The following is a 26598-nucleotide window of genomic DNA, read 5'->3' as shown; positions in this document are numbered from 1 at the left end:
TTTTAAAAAAAAAATAAATAAAAAAAAAAAACTAACTGCTAGAGGGGGCGCCTGGGTGGCTCAGTCGGTTAAGCAACTGCCTTCAGCTCAGGTCATGATCCCAGTGTTCTGGGATCGAGCCCCCCATCAGGCGCTCTGCTCAGCAGGAGCCTGCTTCTCCCTCGCCTTCTGTCTGCCACTCCCCCTGCTTGTACTCTCTCTCTCTGTCAAATAAATAAAATCTTTAAAAAATATATTTAAAGGGGCACCTGGGTGGCTCAGATGGTTAAGCGTCTGCCTTCGGCTCAGGTCATGATCCCAGGGTCCTGGGATCGAGCCCCACATCGGGCTCCTGCCTCAGCAGGGAGCCTGCTTCTCCCTCTGCCTCTCTCCCTGCTCATGCTCGCTCGCTCTCTCTGTGTCTCTCTCTCTCTCTATCTCTGTCTCAAATGAATAAGTTTAAAAAAATACATATATATATATATTTAAAAATTTGGGGGGCACCTGGGTGGCTCAGTCAGTTAAGCGTCTGCCTTCGGCTCAGGTCATGATCTCAGGGTCCTGGGATCAAGCCCCGCATTGGGCTTCCTGCTCCGCAGGAGGCCTGCTTCTCCCTTTCCCACTCCCCCTGCTTTTGTTCCCTCTCTCTCTGTGTCTCTCTGTCAAATAAATAAAATCTTTAAAAAATTATATATTTAAAAATTTTTTAAAAACCTGCTAGATTATTCAAAAAGCCTTTAGTCAAGACATGGATGGAACTGGAGGGGATTATGCTAAGTGAAATAAGTCAAGCAGAGAAAGACAATTATATGGTTTCACTCATATGTGGAACATAAGGAATTGCAGAGGACCACGGAAAGGGAGGGAAAACTGGGAAGAAATCAGAGGAGACAAACCATGAGAGACTCTGGGAAACAAACTGAGGGTTACAGAAGGGAGGGGTGGGGGGACGGGGTAACTGGGTGATGGGAGGAGGGCAGGTGTTGTGATGAGCACTGGGTGTTATATGCAATTAATGAATCGTTTAACACTACATCAAAAACTAATGATGTAGTGTATGTTGGCTAACTGAACATAAAAAAAGAAAGCCTAGAGTCAAGGGATAGCATTTTCATGGAAATTATCTCCAGTTTATTAGTTACATTTGTAGATGTCCACAGACTGGGACTGTTTTAGAGAATAGCTTTGGCAAGTGTTAAAATAATGTATCTATTTTATCTTCTGGATAGAAGGTGTCCACTTAATTCATTTGCTGAAGGTGCTTCATACTCTTACTTTCTCATCTCATCTAAGTTATGTGTTTATATAGGTGTAAGGTTGTCAGAATAAGATGGCATGGGGGCACCTGCGTGGCTCAGTTAAGCATCTGACTCTTGATTTTGGCTCGGATCATGATCTCAGGGTCATGGGATCTGAGCCCTGCATGGGGCTCCCTGCTCAGTGGGGAGTCTGCTTCTCCCTCCGCTCTTCCCCCCACTCGTGCGTGCTCTCTCTCAAAATCTTCAAAATAAAAAAAAAAAGTAAGATGTGCAGTTTTCCTGCCTTTTAAAGCTATGTAATTTAGTTTTTTGTGTTTGGCACAATTTAATAAACTGAGAAACAGTAAACTATGAAGTATATAATGGACTAGTTCCCAGAGGATACGCAGACTGGAATTGTAAGAAATTATTTTCCCCCTATTTGAAGAAGATGTGGTGATTATGCTGATATTGCCTGTTCTTTTTATAGGAGAGGTGTTTGAAATTGAGGAGCACATCAGTGAACGACAGGCCGAAGTGTTAGCCGAGTTTGAGAGAAGAAAGCGAGCCCGGCAAATCAATGTTTCCACTGATGACTCAGAGGTCAAGGCTTGCCTTAGAGCCTTGGGGGAGCCCATCACACTTTTTGGAGAGGGTCCTGCTGAAAGAAGAGAAAGGTGTCTTTTCTAAATATTTGATCTCTTTTTTAATCACAAGGTTCTACTTTCAAATTTCTATTGATACTTGTAGCTAAAACTTTAATAGAATGTCTCAGGTAATGTTAATAGAATATCTTACTAAGTTGTTTTTATATAGTTTAGCCCGTGATCTGAGTAGACCAATTTTTTATTCCACTACTAATTTTTCTTTATAAACTATGAATAGGGTGTTAACATGAGAACCCTCTCTCCCCAATATGGAATTGTGAGTTGAGTAAATATGTGTTGTCGAACTTTGAAAATTTAGACAACACACACGTTCGCCTTGTTAGTGTCATAAAACATAATAAGTATTTGGGATTATTGAAAAGGGGCACTTTCCTCAGATGATACTCCTCTTGTGATTTTATGGTTTCAGAGTCTCTTAGTGACAGGGTAGTCATACACAGTGATGAGGACCTCCTTTGTCTTTCTGTCCACTGGCCCATCTCTCCCTTTCATCATTTTTTTTCCTTATTTGCATAGTCTGCACATTTAATCACTTTAAAACCTCTACCATATCTCATGTCCATTAAGTAGAACCAGTAATGCTGGGCCTGTTTAAATTACAAGGAAAAAAACCACTGTACCAAGCTAGTATCTTACCCAGCCTGGCTGGCCACAAGGGTGGGGAGGGTAGGAGAGGAGGGGGCACCCCTGGGCAGTGGCTGGGTGGCAGGAAGGGCTAAAGGACAGAAAGAAAAAGGGGCTCCCAGATGGGAGGGGACTGGTTGTCCTAATAGGGGTGGGGTGCAAAAGGTACTTCAGAAGAGTGGAACTTGGGGAGTGGACAGGTCAGTGCTTTCTCCACCAGAGCATAGTGTTGGAGGAGGTGCTCCATGCCACTGTCTGCCTACCTCTGGCACTTGGAGAACAGTGACCCATGAGCCCTGGGCATGACGAGCCCCTCTGAAACATGAATGACAGCCTGCCCCTCCCACCATGGTCCCCTTTTCTTTGAGGCTCATCTACTCCTCACTTAGTGCCTTGACTGTCTTTGGGCCCTTACCCCTCATTTGCTCTTCAGCCTGCTGCAGACTGACCACTGCCACATCGAAATTGCTCTTTATTAAGGTCACTAACTCCTCTTTACTAAGAATGGCCCTGTCACTCCCTCCTTGAAAACACTCCCTTTCATGAAACCAGGTTTTAATTTCCCTCCTATTTCTCTGGCTAATTCTGAGCCCTGTTTTTCCCCTGCCCAACCTTTATATAAATTGCAGTTTTTGCCCTTATTCCGCACTCATCCTGGGCAATCAGATCCACTCCCATGGCATCATTTACTGTGTATATTCTGTTGACTCCCAGATCTCTGTGGTCTATTCTGTAGGTACTTCAAACTGGACATGTCTAGACTGAACTCATCTGTTTCCCACCTTCTATTCTTGCAAGTAACACTACCATTCATCTGTTTCCCACCTTCTATTCTCCTTGCAAGTAACACTGCCATTCACAGGTTTCATTGCCTCACCTCCTTTGTAATCAGCAAAATCTGTTTCTAGATTTGTACCAAAATGTACCTCTGGTGTGTCCTCTTTTCTCTGCCTTAATTGCTTTCACACCTAGCTTGTTGTAATAGCCCCAAACATGTTGTGTTAATTGCTTGCTTAAAATCCATCAGTATCTTCTTAATAAACATAGAGTAAAAAACTGTTGATCATGCTCTTCAACCTTTTATGTCACTCTTTCCCAGTTCATTAGACTTAGTACCCTTAACGGTCTTCCTGGAATAGTAAAACTCTTTCTCTGTTTTTTTCCCCTTAATTTTTTTCTCTTTTTGTTCCCCTCTCTTGCCTTTTAAAGCCTTTTTGTTCTTTTGGTTTCAGCATAAATACCACCAAAGAAGACTTTTTTATCACCTGACCCCTTATAAAGTAAGCCCCTCCATTATTGTCTGTCAGGTATTTTACTTCCTTAATAGCATTTTCAAAGGGTATGCTTTTATTGTTATTTATTATTTGTCTTCCAACCAACAGCAAAGTCTGTCTTATTATTGTGACCCTTAGATGAATGTCTTGAGTCCCTCCTGCCACTGTCTTAATTCGGTCCACCATTAAGAGTCAGAGGATTCCGGGCGCTTGGGTGCCTCAGTCATTAAGCGTCTGCCTTCGGCTCAGGTCATGATCCCAGGATCCTGGGATCGAGCCCCGCATCAGGCTCCCTGCTCAGTGGGGAGTCTGCTTCTCCGTCTCCCACTTCCCCTGCTTGTGTTCCCTCTCTCGCTGTGTCTCTTTCTCTCAAATAAATAAATAAATCTTAAAAAAAAAAAGAGACAATTCCTAAATAGTAGGCTGACTTCCCTACTTTTATTATTCCCTCTTCAGTCCATTCTCTCTCTACTTCCCCAGGGAATCTTTCTCAAATGTAAACCCTCCTTACTACTACTACTACTCTTTATGACCTGGCCCCTACTTAAATTTGCAGCCCTCTCTCTCACCAGCCCTTCTCTGGTGCTCCAGGCTCCAGCCACACTGAAATATTTGTGATTCCAAGCTCACCATGCTTTTCTTACTTTCAGATCTTTACATTTGTTGAACCCTCTGCTTCAGCTGTCCTCCATTCTTCACCTATCGACCTTACTAAATGAGGACTCAGTTTAGGAAACACCTCCTCTGTGAAACCTTCCCTGGTCCTCCCTGCAAGCCTAGGTTAGGTATTTCTTTTATGTTCCCCCTTAGCGCCCAGTACGTACCATTGTCATAATACTTAGTATAATGTATTGTGGTTCCCTGGTACTTTCTGTCCACCCAACTTCTCCACCGCCCTCCTCCCCCCTACCAGGATTATGCTACTTGGGATCAAGAACTGCTTCTTAGTCATTTTCGTACACTTAGCACCTCAGTCAGTATCCAGCACATTGTGGCATTGAACAAAGATAGGCTGTATTCACAGACCAGGTGGTAGTGTTACTGGGGCTAGTTGACTCTAAATTGAATAGGGTAATTGCTTATAGTTCTAATTAGGGAATCTTCAAATAACACTGGGTGAATGAAATCACACTGGAGGTGCACCTGGCTGGTTCAGTTAGAAGAACATATGACGCTTGATCTTAGGGTTGTGAGTTCCAGCCTCACACTGAGTGTAGAGGTTACTTAAAAAAAAAAGAAAAAAGAAAGAAATTAAAAAAAAAAAAGAAATCACACTGGGAGTTTAGGCATGACAACTTGACTCTTAAAGAAGGTTGCTTGGCATTTAAATGGTGAGAGAATAGGACTTTTGTTGTGTCTCACCATAGACACACTTTTCATAGTCTCATCTCAACTCCATTTAAATTCTAATCTTTTTTGTTACAGGTTAAGAAATATCCTCTCAGTGGTTGGTACTGATGCCTTAAAAAAGACCAAAAAAGATGATGAGAAATCTAAGAAGTCCAAAGAAGAGGTAAAATATGTCTTTGGTTTCACAGTATGAAAGTGAAGGAAATGGGTTAGTTCTCTCATTTTCTGTTGTTGGGTTTTGCTTTGCCAAGGGGAAGGGAATGTGTTTGAGGATTCCACCATTCAGGAATAGTTGTTGGGAGGAGTTTGTGGTTCCTATGTAGGTATAAGTGAAGGTAAGTGGTTTTCCCATTCAGGAAAAAAAACATAGCATTCCTGGTGTAACTTTTAACAGGGAACAGGAAGCCATCCAATAAGAGTTCATAAAAACACAGTAGAAAGCACACATGCCTGATTTCATCCTATTACTGAACTAATTCACCTTTTTTTCTGGGCGGTTACAATAGAGGATTGACAGCTATGAGAGGGGCAGGAATGCTTCAGACGTAACGTTTCTGCTCTTAATTTCACTTTCAGTATCAGCAAACCTGGTACCATGAAGGACCAAACAGCCTGAAGGTCGCTAGACTATGGATTGCTAATTATTCACTGCCCAGGTAAAGAGAGCCTCTAGAAGGAGAAAGAAGCATATTTTTTTCTTGTTTTCTCTCAAGGACTGAGGATCTGTTTTAGAAAGACTGGTTAAATGAAAATTGAGTGGTAGGGATACTCGTGTGGACCTTTTTCTCAACCTGTTTGCTCATGGTAATCATCTGTGTCACAGGGCAATGAAACGCTTGGAAGAGGCTCGTCTCCATAAAGAGATTCCTGAGACAACCAGGACGTCCCAGATGCAAGAGCTGCATAAATCTCTCCGGGTAAGATGCTCTCAGTGATTGTCCAATATAGTAAAGGCTCTTAAGTATTCATTAGATTTCCTACTTTGGCCTGCCTCTTGGAAGGTAAAGGCAGCTATGATTATCCCTCCCTGCTTACACTTGCTGTTTGGGAAGAGCCATCAGTTAGGGTGGCAGGAACCTACTGTGGTTGGTACTCAGCAGAGGCCTTTGGTTCTGCTTTTTAATTCACTTTTAATATGTCAAAGCTGTACTTTAGCTCTCTCCATGGCTGTCCTGTGTACGCTGAGCTGACAGCAAAAGTAATGATACTACTAGTGTAAAAGACAGCATGCTGGAGTTCCATTCATGAACATAAGTGTCTCTGAACAACAAGAGAAGTATAGGGGTGCCTGGGTGGCTCAGTCGTTAAGTGTCTGCCTTCGGCTCAGGTCATGATCCCAGGACCCCGGGATCGAGCCCGGCATCGGGCTCCCTGCTCAGTGGGAAGCCTGCTTCTCCCTCTCCCACTCCCCTTGCTTGTGTTCCCTCTCTCGCTGTCTCTCTCTCTGCCAGATGAATAAAGTCTTTAAGAAAAAAAAAAAGTATAGAAGAGTCTTGGGGGGTGGGCTAAAACTAGAAGGTTGGGTCTCTTTGGGATTAGCCTATTAATGATTACTGTTTGTCCTTTTTTTCCTATTTTTAAGTCTTTGAATAATTTCTGTAGTCAGATTGGGGATGATCGGCCTATCTCCTACTGCCACTTTAGTCCTAATTCCAAAATGCTGGCCACAGCTTGTTGGTAAGTCCTGTTTTTACAGTGATATTTTTCCTAAGTGGAGGACAGGTTCAAGGGAAAAAAAACCCAGCTTTTGTCTTGGATGCTCATTTCTGTGTCCTTTATCTGCTTCTCATGATCACACCAAACTAGAGATGCCAGTTATTATACACCCATTATATTATACAAGATAGTCTGTGCTTAGCAGTTCTTTCTATTCAAAAGGGACCCCAGAGATCCATGACATGTCGGTCATGTTCTGGACACTAGCATTTTGGAGCAGATACATAGTTTATTGACTGACCAGTTTCCACACCTCAGTACGGCTTTTCTTTTTTAGTTAGGTAACCGAGACAAGATACTCTGTAAGCTTCAGTTTCCTTATCTGTAAAGTAGGGTGAGATAATGTTGTAAACCATTTTGCCTTAATAGTGCATGCTATGTGGTAAGGACTCAGTAAGCATGAATTGTTGTTTTTATCTTTTTTTTTCTTTTCTAGTTACCACCACATATGCAGAAAGCTCTTAGGATGTGATAATTTTATTGTTTTGCTCTATTTGGTTATTTTTGTGGGACATGGCCATCTAGTGACAAGGGAAGCTTCTTTATGTTGTATGCACAGGAACTACTTGACTGGGTCGAAATTGAGATTGGTTCAGGAGAAAGCCAACGACCTACTCAAATCCCTCCACCTCTGCAAGCCTCAGCTGTCTTCCTTATAAGTAGAAATGGTTATTCCTACATATTTACCTCCCAGGTCTACTATAAGGATCATTTGAATTGTTAGATATAAAAGTAATTTGTTGGAAATTTTCTGAAATAAGTCTTTTTAAAAAAAATTTAAGTACTTTGTAAGCAGCAAAATGGAATTCCTATTTAAGGAGATAATATTATTCTTGGATAGTTTAATTCGTCCTACCTTCTTTCACCAGTCAATCCAAATGTTAGGGAGAATAGCAACTCGTACTATATTAACTGTAGTCCTGTAGAGGCATCTGGTTGCATGAGACGTGGGTGTAGCTTTCTTCTATAAACCATCAAATTGTAAGCCCTTTAGTTTTCTTTTTCTGTGTACCACTGTAAAGTTTTTTGGGGGTGAGAAGAGATTGTCCTTTAGGAATGTTACCAAGGTACCTTTTCCTTCCCAGACCAACCCTGGCTTAGATGCTTTCCTTTGTATTTGATAGGAGTGGGCTTTGCAAGCTCTGGTCTGTTCCCGATTGCAACCTCCTTCACACTCTCCGAGGTGAGTTAGAATCTTGTTTAAATCTCACTTGTGGGCAACCCTGTCGGGACCCCTCTCACTCTTGAGAGCTTTTTCTGTATCTTCACTTAATAAACTTATATTGCTTTACTCACAAATAAATAAATAATAAATCTCGTTTTCCCAGTGTGAACCCTGTCAAACAGCAAAACTCTGCTAACCTGCCTGACACTCAGACCCAGTACACACAAGATTAATTCTTCTTCTTTTGTTTTTTTTTTAAAGATTTTATTTATTTGAGGGAGAGAGAGAGAGAGAGAGCACGAGCGGGGTGAAGGGCAGAGGGAGAAGCGGACTCCCTGCTGAGCAGGGAGCCCAATGCAGGGCTTGATCCTGGAACTCTAGGATCATAACCTGAGCCAAAGGCAGATGCTTAACCAACTAAACCACCCAGGTTCCCCCACACAAGATTAATTCTTTTTTTTTTTTAAGATTTTTATTTATTTATTTGAGAGAGAGAATGAGAGACAGCACGAGAGGGAAGAGGGTCAGAGGGAGAAGCAGACTCCCTGCTGAGCAGGGAGCCCAATGTGGGACTCGATCCCGGGACTCCAGGATCATGACCTGAGCCGAAGGCAGTCGCTTAACCAACTGAGCCACCCAGGCGCCCCACAAGATTAATTCTTGATTTGAATTGTCGTGGTTTGGTTCTCACCACAAGGCTGGAAGACAATGAGTTTATACACAAATCACTTTTCTCTCATGTCCAGCCCCATTCTGGCATTGTGCAATTTCTGAACCAAAAAAAGTAAAGGTTGTTTGTGTTTTGCTCTTTTTAATGTAATTTAAATATTAATTTAAAATAGTTTTTTTTTAATAGTTCAGCAGTCACTTCAATACCCTATCTGTCCACATGTTTCCTAATGTATATTGTGTTAATTCATCATAGTCTGTGTTGCACATAAATTGTAAGGGGTGGGAAACCTTTAACTTTGATTTCTTACACTCCTTCAGGCCATAACACAAATGTAGGAGCAATTGTATTCCATCCAAAATCCACTGTCTCCTTGGACCAGAAAGATGTCAATCTGGCCTCTTGTGCTGCTGATGGTTCTGTGAAGCTTTGGAGCCTTGACAGGTGAACATGATTATTCTGCCCATACTGCGGTCACTAAAGCGTTGCTTGGTTGGTCCTTTGGGACCTGAGAATCTGGCATCTAACCCCAGAGATGGTCTCAAGGGAACTTGGTGTGACCATAGAATGTAGGATTTCTTTCTTCGACCTTTTCTCAACAGAGGAGTTATGTCAGATTTTTCTTATTTTTTAACTTTGGACCTTGATTTTTGCCTCTAACATAGTAACCATTGTTTTCCCAGTCCAGTTATTCTGAAAAGATCTATTTACACTTCCTGTGCAATACACTGACTTGGAGAAAAGCCCTAGTTGGTAGATTGAGTAGAGATAACATTCTTGGCAGCACATTGGCTCCTAGCAAATGGCCACAGGGGAGAGGACAGTGAAGTTCTGAGGCAATATTGCTAAGGATGTGATGTCTCCTCCGAACAGCTTCCTCCTTTACCTAGAACATATTTTCCCATTACAGCAGTTTGGGGTTTTTTAATGTGTTTATGATTATTGTTTTCCAGGAAATTTGTGAAAGCTCTTTGTTGGCTAAAAGAAATCTGAATTCAGTTGCTTAGTTTCTTTCTTTGGGAAAGCACATGTGACTTTTCTGCCAGGTTTTTGTACAGAGCTAATTAGAGTCTGTACTCTGCCAGACAGGGTCTTACCTCTGAGCACAGCAAGTTTTAATTGGCTTTGGTATCACTTAGCAATATTTGTTCCCCTAGGGCTTTGATTAGCTCTGTGTATGCACATTGACAAAGTTCCCTTTTTAATTGCCCTCTTTAGGGTTCGTGTTTACTTCCTTTCGCTGGTGTTTCAATTATTTTTTCTGTGGTTGCTGGGGAATAGAATTTAATGGCCACCAAAGGAAACTAAACCTCTATTTAGGAGTTCCTTTTTTCGTGTGCATCCTTCAACAAGCTAAAGTTTGAGACAAATTTATCTGTAATCCACTTGTACCAAAACTATTTGATTTCTGTAACTTCACATCCCTATTAAAATATGTTTTCTTTCTAGAATCTCAGCACTCCTTTGGTGTAAAGAGACTGTTTTGCTTGTCAGGCTGAATTATCTTTTATTTTTCTCTAATCCTAAATGATAATAGCATTAAGCGTTGATTAACATACTGAATTGAGATATAGCAAGGTGGTGTGTTTTGAAGTGCTGTGGGCAGTTTTGCCCTGTGAGCGCATAAAATAGTCCCAAATCTTTTAAGACTTTGGGAAGTAACATAAATTGTTGTTAACCCTGCATTTTTAACAGTGAGTTTAGTTAGGATTTAGCCTCTTAAATCCTACAGAATGGGTGCGTCTGTCACAATAGTTAATAAATTCAGTGAATATTTATGACTATAAAATAGTTTACTCCTTTCTGTTTGGTTCTTTTTCAGTGATGAACCAGTGGCGGATATTGAAGGCCATACAGTGCGTGTGGCCCGTGTAATGTGGCATCCATCGGGGCGTTTCTTGGGCACCACCTGGTAAGCCATCCTCTTATTGTTCTATCCATACAGGCCTGTGGCATCTTGTTAACCCTTATGACTAACTGCCAAGGAAATTTTAAGAACAGAAATCTTCAAGTAGGATTTTCTTGGGCTGCAATGAATCAGAATCAGAAGAGAGTATATGATAAAGTTTGAGCCAACTGTATTTGCTTTTAAACTGCAGTTAATCTGAAATTTCAGTTACTAATTGCCAAAAAACGAGAATTTTCACTCTTCTCTTTCTTGACCAATACTAGTGGTGGTTTGTGGGTTTTTTGGTTTTTGTTTTTTTTCCACCGCACATTGTATTGTAATCTCTCTGCTTACAAGTTGGTCTCCCTTTCTGGGGCACCTGGCTGGTTCATTCGATAGAGCATGCAGCTCTTGATCTTGGAGTTGTTAAGTTCAAGGCCCACCTTGGGTGTAGAGATTACTTAAAAATCTTAAAAAAATAAAACGAATTGGTCTCCCTTTCCGGTTCTGTAAGCTCATTAAGGCCAGAAGCTGTTAAAGATTTTTTGTTGTTGGTGTTAAAAGACTTTATTTATTTGAGAGAAGAGAGCATGAGCAAGGGGAGAGGCAGAGGGAGAGTGAGAAGCAGACTCCCCACTGAGCGGGGGTCCTGACCTGGGGCTCGATCCCAGGACGCTGGGATCATGACCTGAACTGAAGGCAGACTCTTAACGAACTGAGCCACCCAGGTGCCCCAAGAATTTTTTTTTTTTTTTTAAGATTGTACTTAGCGCAGGTGGGGGAAGGAGCAGAGGGAGAGGGACAAGCAGACTTGCTGCTGAGTGCAGAGCCCAATGCGGGGCCTGATCTCAAGACCCTGAGATCGTCACCTGAGCAGGAATCAAGAGTCAGATGCTTAACTGACTGAGCCACGCAGGCACCCTGTTAAAGAACTCTTTGAGATATAATTTACATGCAGTGGAATAGATTTCAGTGTACAATTCAAATGCATACACTCATATAAGCCACATCCCTATCAATAGAATATTTCCATCACCCTGGAATGTTCCCTCATGCCCCTTCACAGGGGACTCCCCCTTTCAGAGCAACCGCTGATATGATTTCTATCACTGTAAATTAATTCTGTCTGTTCATACTGTGTGAACTTGTTTGTGCCTTTTTTTGCTCAGCATAATGTTTTTAAGATTCATTCAGGGGCACCTGGGTGGCTCAGTCCGTTGAGCATCTGACTCTTCCTTTTGGCTCAGGTCATGATCTCAAGGTCATAAGACTGAGCCCCGCATCGGGCGCCATGCTGGATGTGGAGCCTGCCTGAGATTCTCTCTCTAACACTCTCTGTCTTTCCCCCTTTCTCTGAAAAAAAAAAAAATGGGTTCATTTATGTTGTTGCATGTATCAGTAGTTCCTTTTTATTGCTGAGGAGTATTCAATTGTATGGCTCTGCCACAGTTCATCCATTCTCCTTTGATAGACATTTGGCCTGTTTCCAGGTTTGGGTCAGTCAGAATAAAGGCCCTAGAAATACTCTTGTACAATGCTTTTTTTTTTTTTTTTTTTTTTTAAGATTATTTATTTATTTGCAGAGACACAACGAGAGAGGGAACACAAGCAGGGGGAGTGGGAGAGGGAGAAGCAGGCTCCCCGCTGAGCAGGGAGCCCGATGTAGGGCTCGATCCCAGGACCCTGGGATCATGACCTGAGCCGAAAGCAGATGCTTAACGACTGAGCCACCTGGGCGCCCCTTGTACGATGCTTTTTGCAGACATGTTTTTCTTTACTTTCTCTTGAATGAATACCCAGGAATGCAGTTGCTGAGTCATAGAGTAAATGTATTTTTAACTTTTTTAAAACTTCCATATGGTTTTTCAGATTGGTTGTAAGTTTTACATTCCCAGAATTCTGCTTGCTTCACATCCATACCAGCATTTGGTGGTGTCAGTTTTATCATTTTGCTTATTGTATCAAGTGCATAGTGAAATTTCATAGTTTCGGGCGCCTGGGTGGCTCAGTTGGTTAATCGACTGCCTTCGGCTCAGGTCATGATCCTGGAGTCCCGGGATCGAGTCCCGCATCGGGCTCCCTGCTCAGCAGGGAGTCTGCTTCTCCCTCTGACCCTCCCCCCTCTCATGTGCTCGCTCTCTCTCTCTCACTGTCTCTCAAATAAATAAAATAAAATCTTTAAAAAAAAAAAAAAAAAAGAAATTTCATAGTTTCAATTTTTATTACTCTTAAGACTCTCTTGGTATTGAGTATTTTATCCTCTGCTTAATTGACCATTAACCATTTGTAAATCTTCTTTTGTGCAGTGTCCGGATGCTTTACCTATTTTTTTTTTATTGAGGTTTTTTTTTCTTTATTTTCACACACAGTTCTACCACCATGTATTTATTTGTTTATTTGAGGTTTATTGAGGTGGGGGTTTTTTTGTTTTGTTTTTTTTAAGTTTTTATTTAAGGGATGCCTGGGTGGCTCGGTCAGTTGAGCATCTGACTCTTGATTTTAGCTCAGGTCATGATCTCAGGGTCATGAGATTGAGCCCCATAACGGACTCCATGCTCAGTGTGGAGTTTGCTGAAGATTCTCTCTCTGGGCCCCTGGGCGGTGCAGTTGGTTGAGTGTCCGACTCTTGGTTTTGGCTCAGGTTGTGATCTTGGGGTTATGGGATTGAGCCCCGAGTCAGGCTCATGGAGGAGTCTGCTGGAGTTTATCTCTCCCTCTCCTGTTGTGTTCTCTCTCTCTCTCAAATAAACCTTAAAAAAAAAAAATTTCTCTCCCTCCCCCCATACTTTTTCCTCTTTAAATAAATAAATAAATAAATAAATAAATAAAACGTAAATTTTATTTATTTAAGTAATCTGTACACCCAACATGGAGCTCGAACTCACGACCTTGAGATGAGTCGCGTGCTCCACCAGCTGAGCCAGCTAGGCGTCTCTCTACCACTGGTTATTGAAGAGACTTTGTTTTCCCTGTTGAAATTGCTTTAGTGGCCTCATTGAAAATAATTTGACCAAAAATGTGTGGGTCTCTTCCTATACTCTTTCATCTCTTGCATTGATCTATTTGCTCATGACTGATTTTTGTATCCCCAACATCCAGTTTGAAGGCCCAACAAATACTCAGTGAGGGAAGGGACTTATCAGTGGAATTGAGAAAGAAAGAAGGCAACAGTCTTTGCTGGGTCATTCTTAGAGAACTGTATTCTTAAAATAGCCGCTGAAATAAATTTATAGGAAGTCCATGGTTTTCCAGGTAGCACTCAAGACAGATGTGCTTAGTTGTTGAGGTATTTTTTTATGCCAGAAAAGAATTTGTTAATATGGTTGTATGAATAGTTTCAGAAGCATAATTTTTAAGTTTTTATTTATTTATTTGACAGAGCGAGCACAAGCAGGGGGAGCGGCAGGCAGAGGGAGAGGGAGAAGCAAGCTCCCCTTGGAGCGGGGAGCCCGATGTAGGGCTCAATCCCAGGACCCTGGGATCATGACCTGAGTTGAAGGCAGACGCTTAATCGTCTGAGCCACCCAGGCGCCTCATCAGAAGCATAATTAAGCTACAAATGTTTATAGTACTTTACACATTGTAGGAGTTGAATATCTGCTGGCTAATTGTTGGTTTGGTTTTTTTTGTAGCTATGACCGCTCATGGCGCTTATGGGATTTGGAGGCTCAAGAGGAGATCCTGCATCAGGAAGGCCACAGCATGGGTGTGTATGACATTGCCTTCCATCAAGATGGCTCTTTGGCTGGCACTGGGTAAGCCTTCTTCCACCTAGCCGGGGGCAGCTCAGTAGTTTACCTGTTATGTATCCCTGCTTCCAGGAGAAATGGATTCAGAATGTTCATTTATAAATTATTTTGTCAGGGGACTGGATGCATTTGGTCGTGTTTGGGACCTGCGCACAGGACGGTGTATCATGTTCTTAGAAGGCCACCTGAAGGAAATCTATGGAATAAATTTCTCCCCCAATGGGTAAAATGAACTCATTGATTGATTGATACATACAAAGAATGTATCTTTGTTTCTAATTCGGACACTCTATCTGATTCACAGGTACCACATTGCAACTGGCAGTGGTGACAACACATGCAAAGTGTGGGACCTTCGACAGCGGCGTTGTGTCTATACCATCCCTGCCCATCAGAACTTAGTGACTGGTGTCAAGTTTGAGCGTAAGCTTTCCTCTTGTTTTGCCTAATCACAGGACAGCTAGATTGAACTTCCATGGAATGCAGGCCAGGCTTTAGGTTAAATTACGAGTGGAACAAGAGAGAATTCGGTCTGTGTTGAAAAAGGAGCAAATTTTAAGTTCCTTCCTTCTACCATATTTTCAGATAGAGCTATGGCACAGCACGCTTTTTAGTAAGTAACGACGACTTCCATAAGTGCTTTTTTTCCCCTGAAAGTTGTAAGCACTGACTCCTTAATGTTATTCTAAAAATACTGTCAGGGAAAGAGCCAGAAGACCTTAATAATGTTGCTTGTTTCCCTAAGTGTGTAGTCCCTTTTTCCTGGAGGTCTTGTAGAAATGTAGATGAGAATATTGGGCTTTTCCAAATGGAGAAATATCTTCTTTTTTGAAATCGTATATTCTAGCAGATTTTTGTGCTTTTATTTTCTTTCCTCTTTTGATACTTGAGTACCTCAAGCAGCTCCCCTTCTTTTCTCTTAAAGCTATCCATGGGAATTTCTTGCTCACTGGTGCTTATGATAACACTGCCAAGATCTGGACCCACCCAGGCTGGTCTCCACTGAAGACTCTGGCTGGCCATGAAGGCAAAGTGATGGGCCTAGACATTTCTTCTGATGGGCAGCTCATAGCCACTTGCTCGTATGACAGGACCTTCAAGCTCTGGATGGCTGAATAGGCAGGACCATGGAAAAAGGGCTCTAACCTCAAAGCTCTTCCCTAAGAGCCATTTTCAAAAGAAAGGAATTGATATGTTTTGTTCTATCATGTTTTTTGCCAATTACATTGTATAGACCCTCAAAAGAATTGGATTTCCATGTCAGCCTCCACTCCAGGTAGGCAGCCCAGTCTCTGGGGTTGATGAACCCCTTTTGTAGTTGAAATTTTTATTTTCATCTTCAAACCCTGCTACGGACTGTGTAGACCTTGTTTTTATTAATCTATTGTTTGAATGCCCTATTGCCTCCTTTACAGCACTCAGGATTGTGACTGGCTCCATTTTTAATTTTGAAACTTGGCTTTCCATTACGTGGTACGTGCCTCAGGACTACATGTGACCCACAGAGCAAGCAGCTGCACTATAGTCTGGAAGCCCTCAAATAAAGAGGCACTTCTCACCACACACCTGGTTAACCAGTGCCTTGACAGAGTGCAAACCTTTCCTCTGCCTTTAGAACAGGAGATGAAGAGGTAGACCACAGCTATGCTCAGGGTTATGCAGTAAAGAAGATTTTACCTCTTCCTGTTGAGTTTGCTTGGAATGCTAACCACATCAGGAAGCTCAGAACTGAACATTTGCCCTGTCCGAAAATGTCTTCCATTTTGCTTTGAAGTTTGGCATCCTTTGTGTTACCCCAAAGCTAGGCCATTGTGTCAAGAGGCAATGAAATTTCTGGAAAGCAAACATGAAGTCTCTGTTGTGCCACCTCCTTTGTATTGGTTATTAAGAGGATGTACCTTTCATGGCAAGGTAACTGGGAAAAATCCCTCATGGGTATTCGTCAACATCAACTTTCTTTTTTTCTTTATTACACACTTGCTACAGAGTAAAATCCTATTATAAAAAAATGTCCTTTAAAGACTTATTTTGTATAGTTAGGCATTTTCTGAATCCCAGCCATTGGTCCATAGAGTTCTCCCCCCCCCTTTTTTTTTGTTTGAGATATAACGGATGATACCAGATATGGCTTATTCCAGTTTTTCTCTTCTTAAGCACTCTGCTAATAGTTTTTGTTTTTGTTTTTGTTTGTAGAGACTACTGCCTTGTGGGCCAGACTATTAGCAAACTGGGTCTGGACTCTGTAATTCATACTCATTGGCCGTGCAGCAGTCACCTTCACCTCTTTCCACCCCAAATACACAACCACTGAACACGAAGTACACAGTAAATTCTGACAAAAATACAGGAATTTGGAAGAAGAAAGGATTGCATATAGAGAAATGGAGAAGGGCTTATATGATGGCTTTTCCTTGAATGTTCAAAACACTTCATTTGCTGTTCCAGAGAGGCTGACAGTGGCTTTGTCTAGTAATTCTATCCTGCAAACTACGAATGTGTGATAATCTTTTGTCTAATTTTAGTTATAACCAAATAGTTGCATATTTTGAGTGCTGGTTAAGCTTCTGAATTATGGGCTCTGCCCCCTGTTGCGCATTTGGGACTTCGTTATTAAGTATTAATGGATTTTATTTCCTCCATAGTTGGCCGTGGAAAATAATTTTTCATTACTAACTTTTGTACTATGTGTAAAGTAATAATTAACATTAGTGTATTAGCATGCAATCTGGATGTAGTGTATTAACAAAGGTTTTAAGTTTTTCAAGTTTAAATTTTACTATTCTGTTGAACTTTTTTTGTGTGTGTGTGGTTGTTCCAAGAGATTGAGGTAGCAATCAGGTGAACACATTTCATGTAAGCTTTTGGCAAAACAGTTCCCTTGTGGAATATACATTACTTCGTTGTAAGGAGGCAGTTAGCTGAGAAGCATAAACCAAATATAGTGTTTCATAATAATAGTGAGAATCAGAGCCACCACTTAAAAGGACACTTCCTGCCTAGAGACTTTGCCAGCCATGTTCAGACACTTCATTTAATCCTCCTAATCTTCTGAGTTAAGTTGTATTCCCTTTTTACAGACAAAATCGAAGCTCAGAGAAGTTAAGTAACTTGCTCAGGGTTACCCTGTCAGTGAGTGATGGAGCCTCGTCTGTCTGTGTGTCTGTGACCTTAGGAAGAGATTTCATAGGGATTTACTGAGTATGTTGGCAGCACTGGCCAGACAGAATGACCAGTCCAGCCAATATGGCCTGTTTCCTATACAAAGCCAGAGCTTTTTAGCCCCTCTACCTGTGACACCTCCCTTGTGATGAGTCACTGCATCTCAGTCTGACTTCATGCCAAAGGGAGTCACGGGATTTCACCACCTCTACATCATGAACTAATGAGGCGCCTGTAATGTCACTCAGCAGGAAACTTTGCATCTTGGGATAGATGTTTTGTTGTGTGGAGCTGTCTTAAGCATTGCAGCATGTCTCACCATCCCTGACCTATAGAGTAATAAAAGCCAGAAGCACATCCCACCCCGTCATTGGAACACCAAAGTTGCTTCCAGACATTTTTGCATGCCCCAAGGTTAGAACTACTGAAGGTAAAAATAGACACCCTACTGTTGAGCATATCCTTCCCTACCCCCAAAAAACTCAAACCTATATCTTTCCCTATGTGGATGGTGTACTAGCCACTCCAAGAGCCACTCCCCAATTCTACTTGGACTAAAAGGCCCCCACCACTTACTGGCTGGTGAGCTGGAATGAGACAGCAAAACCTGTGGAGCCTCAGGTTCACCTGCAGAATAGGGATGAAGTTTCCTTAACTCAGAGCAGTAAGCTCTACTGCAGCGGCAGGTGTTTCTTCTTGAGCTTCCCCCAGCTCCTCTCCCTCTCCTCATGGCCCAGAGAACATAGGGAGATCATTGCCTAATTTACTTGCCACGATGTTAAGGAGCAACGATGTGTAAAGAAATGAAATCAGCAGGAAGAGGTTGAGTCCCAGCTTTAGTGTAATTATCTTTGATGGTGCAAATGGAGAGGTAGGTGTCAGTCCCCTGGCGGGATACATAGGGTGGCATTCCAGTTTTGTAATGGAGAATTTTCTTCATGTTGGTGCTTAACACCGTGTGGTCTTAGGAAACATGAAATACAGGTCAACTGTATTGAGAAGCAACTCCATTGAGAAACGCAACTTTCTCTCTGGGCTAGTCGGGTTCCTGGATACCGTGGTCTAGCCCTTTGGCACAACTTGTTCCGTAGCCCTATAATCAAAGATCTGCTTCTCTGCCCTGGCTATTTTGGAATATTTTGTGCATTAAGATCCCTTAAGAATTTATAGAAACTAGTTCCGTTAAGCACAAAATTTTTAGAACAAATAAAACCGACTCCATTTCTGACCTCTGAAAGTTTATTCCACAAATCAAGATCTTTTCATCATTGTGATGGTGTTTTAACCACTTTGAGACTGTTCCAAAGCCGTGGGCCACAGGGCAGTATTAAAACTGGGAAAGCAGAAGGGGTTTTAGACAATGCAGAGGTAGCAACTTGTAGCCAAACAGCTGAAGCATCTAGTTTGCCTTGGTTCTAAGATTCTGTCACGTAAAATGAAGACCAGGGTCCCCCGTCTGCATGGCCTGGGATGGAAGCTAAGGCTTTTCCGCTGTCCAGGGCTTCTGCTTTATCTCTCAAGGTCAGAATTCCATTGCCTGGAGGAGGGGAGTTGACTCTACCCAACATCCAGGCTTACTTGGGGCCTCTGCACCTACCAGCCTACACCTTTTCTCCAAATCCCAGATTTCTTTTGATTCACTGACCCTGGTTTCTTTTCACCTTTACACTTTTATATTCTCAACACTCCATAAACCACATGCTGACAAGAGGTTGTCTTCTACAAGAAGCAGCCCTCCTTGCTGGTAAAGGCTCTCTGTCACCCATGGATAATTCCACCCTTCTCTTCCCCTAGTTCTGACATAACATGGGCCGAGTAAGTGGTGGTAGGAATGAGTAAGTGCGTGAATTCATGAATGCACACCATTTTTTCCTGGGACTGGTGGCAAGACTTCCAAAGAGAAAACTGAAAGAAGGCATGCACATTTGCTCACAGAATTGAAGCTCACTTAACAAAATTTTAGCAACACCTATTAAAAAGAGCAACTCAAATGTGAACGGAGTTCGAAGCAACTCCATTGAGAAACGCAACTTTCTCTCTGGGCTAGTCGGGCTCCTGGATACTGTGGTCCAGCCCTTTGGCACAACTTGTTCCGTAGCCCTATAATCAAAGATCTGCTTCTCTGCCCTTCTTGGCCCCGTGGCTCACGTCAAGAGAGAACTAGATGTCTCTTCACATCTTTTCCCAGCCTTTTAGCTTTCAGAGGTTCTCATCATAGTAGGGATCTGTTTGCAGAAGCAAACACGTGGACTAACTGATAGACTGTAAAAATGAACAATACAACAAAGGAAGACAGCCCCAAATGAGGCTGTGCAGTCCCCATCCCCAGCAACAGTCAAGAAAGGCTTAGATCCAGGGCTTTTGGGTGGCTCAGTCAGTTAAGTGTGTGACTCTTAATTGCTCGGGTCTTGATCATGGGGTTGTGAGTTCACCCGTGTTGGGCTCCACGCTGGGCATGGAGCCTACTTAAAATAATAAGAATTAAAAAAAAATTTTTTTTAAAGGCGTGGTTCCTTGCCCAGAAGCAGTGCTCACGCCACACCCCAAAGGAATTGGTTGGTCCAAAAGATGGAGAAGATGAGCAACAGAGTGACACTGAGGATAACAGCCATCAGGTAAGAAAAGATCCGGAACTGAGGGTTGCGGAAACACTCCCTCAGAGAGTAGTGGCTGGGGATGGGAATGGGCAGAGACCTGGTGGTAGGGCCCACGTCCTGGGGGGCTCCCGTTTGGCTCCCAGGCTCGGGGCCTAGGTCCAGCGTATAGACCCGGGGCTGGCGCAGGAAGTAGCGGCTCTTGGGCTGGTCCTTGAGACAGAGCTGGTGGCCTTCCAGGATGACGTGGTGGGGCTCCAGGCGAAGCAGGGTGAGCACGGCGGTATCTGTGGGCAAGTCTGTGACCGGCTGCCCAGAGGCCAGCACAGTGGGCTGGCGACAGAGTGGGCACAGCAGCTGGCGCCGGGCTGGAGTTACCAGGCTGAGGTGGGCCAGGCATTCCACACAGAAGGAGTGACAACAGTCCAGCACTTTGGGGGTGTGAAATGTGTTGTTGAAGGGGTTCCAGCAGACAGGGCACTCAGGCTCCTGGCCCTGCCGCTCCGCCATCCTCAGATGAGACACCGGGAGGCCTGGCAGGAATGTCCTGGCAGAAAGGGAAAAGGAGCAGAAGGATAACTCGCTGAGCTCCATCCTTGTGCTTGGTCGTAGACTAAGGGTTCTGTGCCTTGTCAAAACCTACTGTCACCCACATTTCACAGATGAAAAATTCAAAAGTCGAAGCAATGTGTTCCAGATCACCAAGTTCCTAAGCTGTAGAGTTAAGTCTGGTGCTCCTGCAGCATCCCCCCTATCAGGGCAAAGGCCTGAATCACCCCACCATTAATGAACTGCCACTGGAGGGGACTGTACCCCCACTTGGGAAGTGGGAAAAAAAAATGTTCCTTCTGCTCCATGTGACTGCCCTTGATTTCTCAGACTCCAGGGAGAGGGAGGGGAGCCCATCAGTGGTTTGTATTATAAGGCAAATACTTCCTTCCCTGCTGCCTTAAGTCCCTGACTAATGCAGAGATGGCCTTTGTGAATTCCCTGGTCTGTCCCTCCTCTGGGATGAATGCCAGGCCCTCTTCCCCTCCTCCCACTGGGCTGTACAGGGCCAACCCTCCAGAGCCCATTTGCCCAGTCATTGGGCAGGGCACTTCACTGGCTTGGCAAGGCTTTTCTCCTTGACCTGGAAGCTCAGAGAGGCTCTTCTGCCCAGGTCCCCAGGTCAGCCCTTCCAGAACCTCCCAATACTTGGCCTCCCCTGGCTCCTCCTCCCTCCCTTTGTCCCCAGAAACCCCAGGGCACTCACCTGGGCTTCCTTGGTACTAGGTGGTCAGGCAGACTACCTGAAGGACCCAAGGCTCCAGTCTTTCCCTCTCCTGAATCCACACAGCTTTGGGAGACTGCCTTCTCTCTACCAGCCACCAGCCCTGGGGCCTGTCTCCATGGCAGCACACACACAGCACCTGGAGCTGCCAGGTGGCCTGGTCTGCAGCCTCTTGAGCACACCTACCTGCAGCACAGGCCACAGAGCTGCCTGTGTGGCAGGGGGTAGGGAGGTGGGGGACCAGAGTTCCCCCAGGGTGTGGCAAACAACCAACCGTGGAAGCCAAACATCTGCAAGATTGTGGGCAGTCTCTTCAAGACCTGGGATCCATGGCCTAGGAAGGTAGGGGTGGCAATTTCCTTTTCCTAGATTGTGGAGGGGGTAAATGAGCCTCTGGGCATCTCTCCTAGGCCCTCGTTTCTTTTCTAAAATGGCTAAAACCTCCTCCTAACAAAGGGGCTCTGAAGTTTATCTGCTACACAGCCTAAAATCTCTGCACCGCAGACTCAGCAAATTTGTTTATTTTTAAGTGACATCTACACCCAGCGTGAGGCTTGAACTCACTACCACAAGATCGAGTCACATGGTCCTTTGAGCCAGCCAGGCACCCTCCCTTCCTAATAATTTAATGTGCCCAAGTAGCTGTAACCACGCAAGTCTTGCTGCCATCTTTGTTCTTACACGGACAATCAGCCTGGCAGGCAGTGACCCCTGAGGTCTTAGATGGCCAAAGAAAGGTTGGCCCTCTCCCCGCCCTTGGGGACTTAGGGAGTCAGGAAAGAGAGTTCCAGCCCCACTTCCCCATTTCAATCAGAAACACCTAGCTTTTCTCCTATCGATCACTTGAATTAAGTTGAAGAGTTGAGCTGCTGAGGGGGGGACAAAAAAAGTTGAAAAACCACTTCTCCATCCTAAGCACTCACGTTGCTGACGCTCCGGAGGCAAGAAGTGGCTCTCACCCAAGGTACCCCAGCTAGGCAGCGGTACCACCTGCTGGATGTATGTTATTCACCACATAGTAAGTGTTTAGCGCCTGATCAGGAGATTCCTCATGCTAGGAGTCTCTCGTAGGAATCCAGGAAGCGTGCAGGGGGTTTGGGGGAACCAAGTCTCCCTGGTGTGCCTCCAAGGACACCATCCGCCCTAACTGAGTTGAAACCAAAACCTGCTGACACTCTCCTGCCCATGGCTTCCGGGTTTCCTTCTAGACTTCTTCCACTGCTCCATGTAGGGAGGCGGAAACAAAGGGATGAAGGAGGATAGAACAGCTCTGGCCGAAGCTGGGAGTTTATCAAGGATCCTTACCTACAAATGTCTTCTGTGGACCAGTCATTCCACAGTTATTAAGGTATCGAGCACCAACTGCATGTCCGGAACTGTACTAGGCACTGGGTAAACAATGGTGAACCAAAGAGGCATGACTTTGACCTCATGACATTTAGAGTGTCATGAGGGAAAAAGATGTCTAGTGAGCAGTGGGTAATAAATAAATATGTAATGCATGCTACAAAGGACAGAAAGGAAAATGGGCTTAGGGAACGGCCTCCATAGGAAACCACCAGGAAGGGTTGCTGCAAAGAGGGGGTCTGAAAGCTGCATGTGAAGGACAAGAAACCAGCCACACAGCGTGGAGGAAGGACGTTCTGGGCCAAGGGAACAACATGTACCGAAGCCCCAAGGTGAAAAAAGGCTCTGCCAGATTCAGGAAGTGAAAGAAGCCTGAGGTGCAGTGGGTGTAGAGATTGCTTAAAAAATAAAATCTTTAGGGTGCCTGGGTGGCTCAGTTGGTTAAGCAACTGCCTGGAGTCCCAGGATCGAGTCCCGCATCAGGCTTCCTGTTCAGTGGGGAGTCTGCTTCTCCCTGTGACCCTACCCCCTCTTGTGCACTCTCTCAATCTCTCTCTCTCAAATAAATAAAATCTTTAATAACAACAGCATTCCAGCTACAGAGCAGAGAACAGACTAAAAAGGACAGAGTGGAAGTAAAAGACCATGAGGGACTTCATCATTCAGGCTGGGATGGTGGTGCTTGACTTAGACAAGGCCATGACAGAGAAGATCCAAGGGAAGGAATAAAAACCATCTCTGGAGATTAAATCGAAAGCACTTCCCAAAAAGCAGTGAACAACATAGGTTCTGGAACCATGTTGTTGAGGCTCATGACCCCAAAGGCACTACTTCTCAGGGCTGTGATCCCAGTTGAATTGCTTAGCCTGTGCCTCAGTGTCTTCTGAAGAGGAAAGTAGTATGTCTGAAGGTAAAGCTCTTAGAGCCTGGCGCCCAGCAAAGACTACCTATGAGATGGGCAATTATCCCTGCAAATGGATTTGAGAGACAGGAAAGATCAAAGTTGACTTTGAAGCCATGAGAAAGGTTTCTGCGTTGAGCTTTAAGGAGCTCTGAATTCCAGAGTGTATCCATAGCACACCTTGAATACATATCAAAAGCCTTGAAAGGTAATAGCCTTGATCCAGCAGTTCCCCTGCTGGGAATCTGTCCCATGGAAATAATCAAGGACCTGTGCAAAGGCTTGATTGTAGGGATGCCCGTAGAAGCACGGCTCTACCAGTGAAGTATGGAAAACTACATACTCCGTCAACAGTGGGACGCTAATTAAAGACATTCTGCTCCAACCACATGAAGAGACATTCTGCAGCCTTTAAAATGATGTGATAAGGGGCACCTGGGTTACACAGTTGGTTGAGCGTCCAGCTCTTGGTTTTGGCTCAGTTCATGATCTCAGGGTCATGAGATCGAGCCTTACGTCAGGCTCCTTGCCCAGCAGGGGGTCTGCTTGAGCTTCTCTCTCCTTCCTCTGCCCCTCCCCCTCCTGCTCTCTCAAATAAATCTTTTTTTAAATGATGTGCTAAAACATCTATTAATACGGAAATATGTTTGTGATATGCAATTAAGCAAAAAGAACCAGTAATAAAGCCATATCATGATATTATTCAATTATCCTGCATATGTGTGCCATGGAAAAAATATCTGGAAAAGCAAACACCAAAATGTCAACAGTGGTTATCTCTGGGAGTGAGATTATAGGTGGATTTTGTTTGTTTGTTTTAAATTATCTGAAAATCCGGGGCGCCTGGGTGGCTCAGTTGGTTAAGTGACTGCCTTTGGCTCAGGTCATGATCCTGGAGTCCCGGGATCGAGTCCCACATCGGGCTCCCTGCTCAGCGGGGAGTCTGCTTCTCCCTCTGACTCTCTTTCCTCTCGTGCTCTCTATCATTCTTTCTCTCTCAAATAAATAAATAAAATCTTTAAAAAAATTATCTGAAAATCCTCTAACTTTACTGTAGTCCAATAAACTTGTATTACTGCCCTTAAAGACCTCCCTCTCCCCCCAGAAGCAGACCTCACATTTTCTGAAGTTCCATGGCCGAAGCTGTAAAAGGCCCCGTTCAGGAGGAGGAATAATCATTCTTGCCTCAGCACCTGGGCCCTTATCTGCCGGGGTCCCCACTGACATCCACTGCTGTTTCCGGCGCAGCAGGGCAGAGTCCATTCTCTCCAGGAGAGACTCTGACCACGTACCCTCCCACCACCACTCACCCCCCACGCTGTTGAAGCTGCAGTAAGTCCTAGTCACCACCCCAAAGGCATCACCTTTGTCTGCGACCAAGTCAGCCAAATATTGTCTATAGCATCACCCCAAAGTTTTTACCCTCGAGAGAGATGAAGAACTAGCATTTTTTAAAAAGATTATTTGAGAGGGAGAGGCAGAGAGAATCCCAAGCAGACTCCACGCTGAGTACGGAGCCCAATACGGGGCTTGATCCCACAACCCTGAGATCATGACCTGAGCTGAAACCAAGATCAGTGGCTCAACTGACTGAGCACCCCCCAGGCGCCCCAAGAGCTAGCACTTTTATAGGACTTCACAGTTTACCAAAGGGCCCCGGTCCTGGCTAGGATCTTAAGTGAGGCAACTCACATCTACATTTGATGATTGCCTTTTACAATTTTTTCCCATCTGCATAAGGCCATTAGGTTCTTTTTTTTTTTTTGTCCAGTTATTTATTGTTGTTGTTTTTAAGTAATCTGCACACCCAGTGTGGGGCTTGATCTCACAACCCTGAGATCAAGAGTCACATGCTCTACCAACTGAGCCAGTCAGGTGCCCCAAGCCCATTTGATTCCTTAAGACCACCCCGTGAAGGAAGCAGGATAGAAAGTTGAAAGTATGCAGGCTTTGGAACCAGACTTATTTGCTGTGTGGTCTTAGATAAATGGCTTATCATTTTTCTTTGTAAAATAGGCTAATAATCCCCCACCTTAGAGGCTTGCTGTGAGGAAGGGATAGTATCTGTAACATGCCCTGCAAAGCACAGCAGGTGCTTAGTACACAGTTGGCATGATAGTTTTAGACCCATTTTATAGATGGGGACGCTGAGGCTCAGCATGTGAAGTGGCTTGTTTAAGGGTTCACAGCTAACGAACCACTAAGCTTGAAAACTGGTCCCAGGAGCCCTGCCTTCCAGGCCAGTGTTCATGCTGGCTGACAGCAGTGCCTCTCAGGACTCTGGGGTCCTGTGTCCCACCCGTCCCCCCATGACCCTCTGTGGCTCCTTACCTGCTTCCTCAGAGTCTCCTCCTCCAGTCCGCAGGGTGGCCATGCAGCATGTTCTCTGTGCTCTAACTCCTTTGGCCTGGTTTCCAGGCAGTTGTAGGCGGGTCTTATTTGCATTGGTCTTCTGGCTGCTCCTGGCCACAGCTCTATTGCAGGTTTTCCTCTTCCTTCTGATGACTTTGGACAATCTATGCTCATGGGGGACAGCCCAGGAGCTCTGGTTTTCTCTTCCTCCTGTGAGTCACTCTTGCTTGTTCTCAAAGGGGGTCAAAGTCTCTCATCCTTGCAGACCTCGGTTCGGTATTCAGTTGGTTTCCTGCTATGTCTGACTGCACCGCCTTGACTCACACCCGGCCTTACTTTGATGGAAGGCCAGGCATCTCTGAAGCCACTTCTGGCCCTCAACCTAGTTAGCTCCTTCCCTACTCTGAGCCCCCACAACCAAAATACAAAGGGCTCTTGCAAAATATTAAGAAAAAGGCAAATTGTCCAACAGAAAAACAATCAAGGGAGAGTTATTTAAGCATAAGCGTGAAGAGCCTGGGTCAATCAAGTCAGACTTCAGGGTGAGACTCAAGTCCTTGCTCAGAATCCAGACTCTACTCATTCACTAGTAATGGAGATGAGCAAATTGACTTCTCTAAGCCTTGGTTCCCTCCCCTGAAAATTGGCATC

At 44.2% G+C, this 26598-nt stretch overlaps 2 protein-coding genes across 5 annotated transcripts in view; one reads left to right on the top strand and one right to left on the bottom strand.

The window, feature by feature from the left end:
- PRPF4 (pre-mRNA splicing tri-snRNP complex factor PRPF4) overlaps nucleotides 1–20067 on the top strand; it is a 23184-nt gene extending 3117 nt beyond the window's left edge. The window contains exons 3-15 of one of the 3 annotated variants that reach the window (XR_003211467.2): nucleotides 1708–1894; nucleotides 5209–5296; nucleotides 5710–5789; nucleotides 5957–6050; nucleotides 6716–6810; nucleotides 7974–8032; nucleotides 9005–9128; nucleotides 10507–10596; nucleotides 14205–14327; nucleotides 14437–14544; nucleotides 14626–14744; nucleotides 15247–15597; nucleotides 19985–20067. Coding sequence is in view for 1 of the 3 variants with exons in the window: in XM_025887985.2 (XP_025743770.1) it covers nucleotides 1708–1894; nucleotides 5209–5296; nucleotides 5710–5789; nucleotides 5957–6050; nucleotides 6716–6810; nucleotides 7974–8032; nucleotides 9005–9128; nucleotides 10507–10596; nucleotides 14205–14327; nucleotides 14437–14544; nucleotides 14626–14744; nucleotides 15247–15440 (1361 nt within the window). In the remaining 2 variants the exon portion in view is untranslated. Of the gene's footprint in view, nucleotides 1–1707; nucleotides 1895–5208; nucleotides 5297–5709; nucleotides 5790–5956; nucleotides 6051–6715; nucleotides 6811–7973; nucleotides 8033–9004; nucleotides 9129–10506; nucleotides 10597–14204; nucleotides 14328–14436; nucleotides 14545–14625; nucleotides 14745–15246; nucleotides 16167–19984 lie in introns of those variants that run through there. The other 2 variants (XR_012373511.1, XM_025887985.2) reach the window with 2 other exon arrangements.
- Nucleotides 20012–26184, bottom strand: RNF183 (ring finger protein 183). Of its 2 annotated transcripts, none has more exons than XM_025887996.2 (2): nucleotides 25927–26184; nucleotides 20012–20621 (listed from the first exon to the last, which is right to left on the bottom strand). In XM_025887996.2, exon 2 carries the CDS (start codon nucleotides 20582–20584, stop codon nucleotides 20012–20014), a length of 573 nt encoding a protein of 190 aa, XP_025743781.1. In that variant the 5' UTR covers nucleotides 20585–20621; nucleotides 25927–26184. The 2 variants fall into 2 exon arrangements, with proteins under 2 accessions (XP_025743781.1, XP_025743782.1); XM_025887997.2 differs by lacking the exon at nucleotides 25927–26184 and adding an exon at nucleotides 21330–21398.
- Nucleotides 26185–26598: the final 414 nt, after the last annotated feature.

Source organism: Callorhinus ursinus, unplaced genomic scaffold, assembly GCF_003265705.2.
Source record: "Callorhinus ursinus isolate GAN/ISIS: 27379988/994484 unplaced genomic scaffold, GSC_fseal_2.0 scaffold24, whole genome shotgun sequence".
NCBI lineage: Eukaryota > Metazoa > Chordata > Mammalia > Carnivora > Otariidae > Callorhinus > Callorhinus ursinus.
This window is presented reverse-complemented; position numbering and strand designations above follow the sequence as displayed.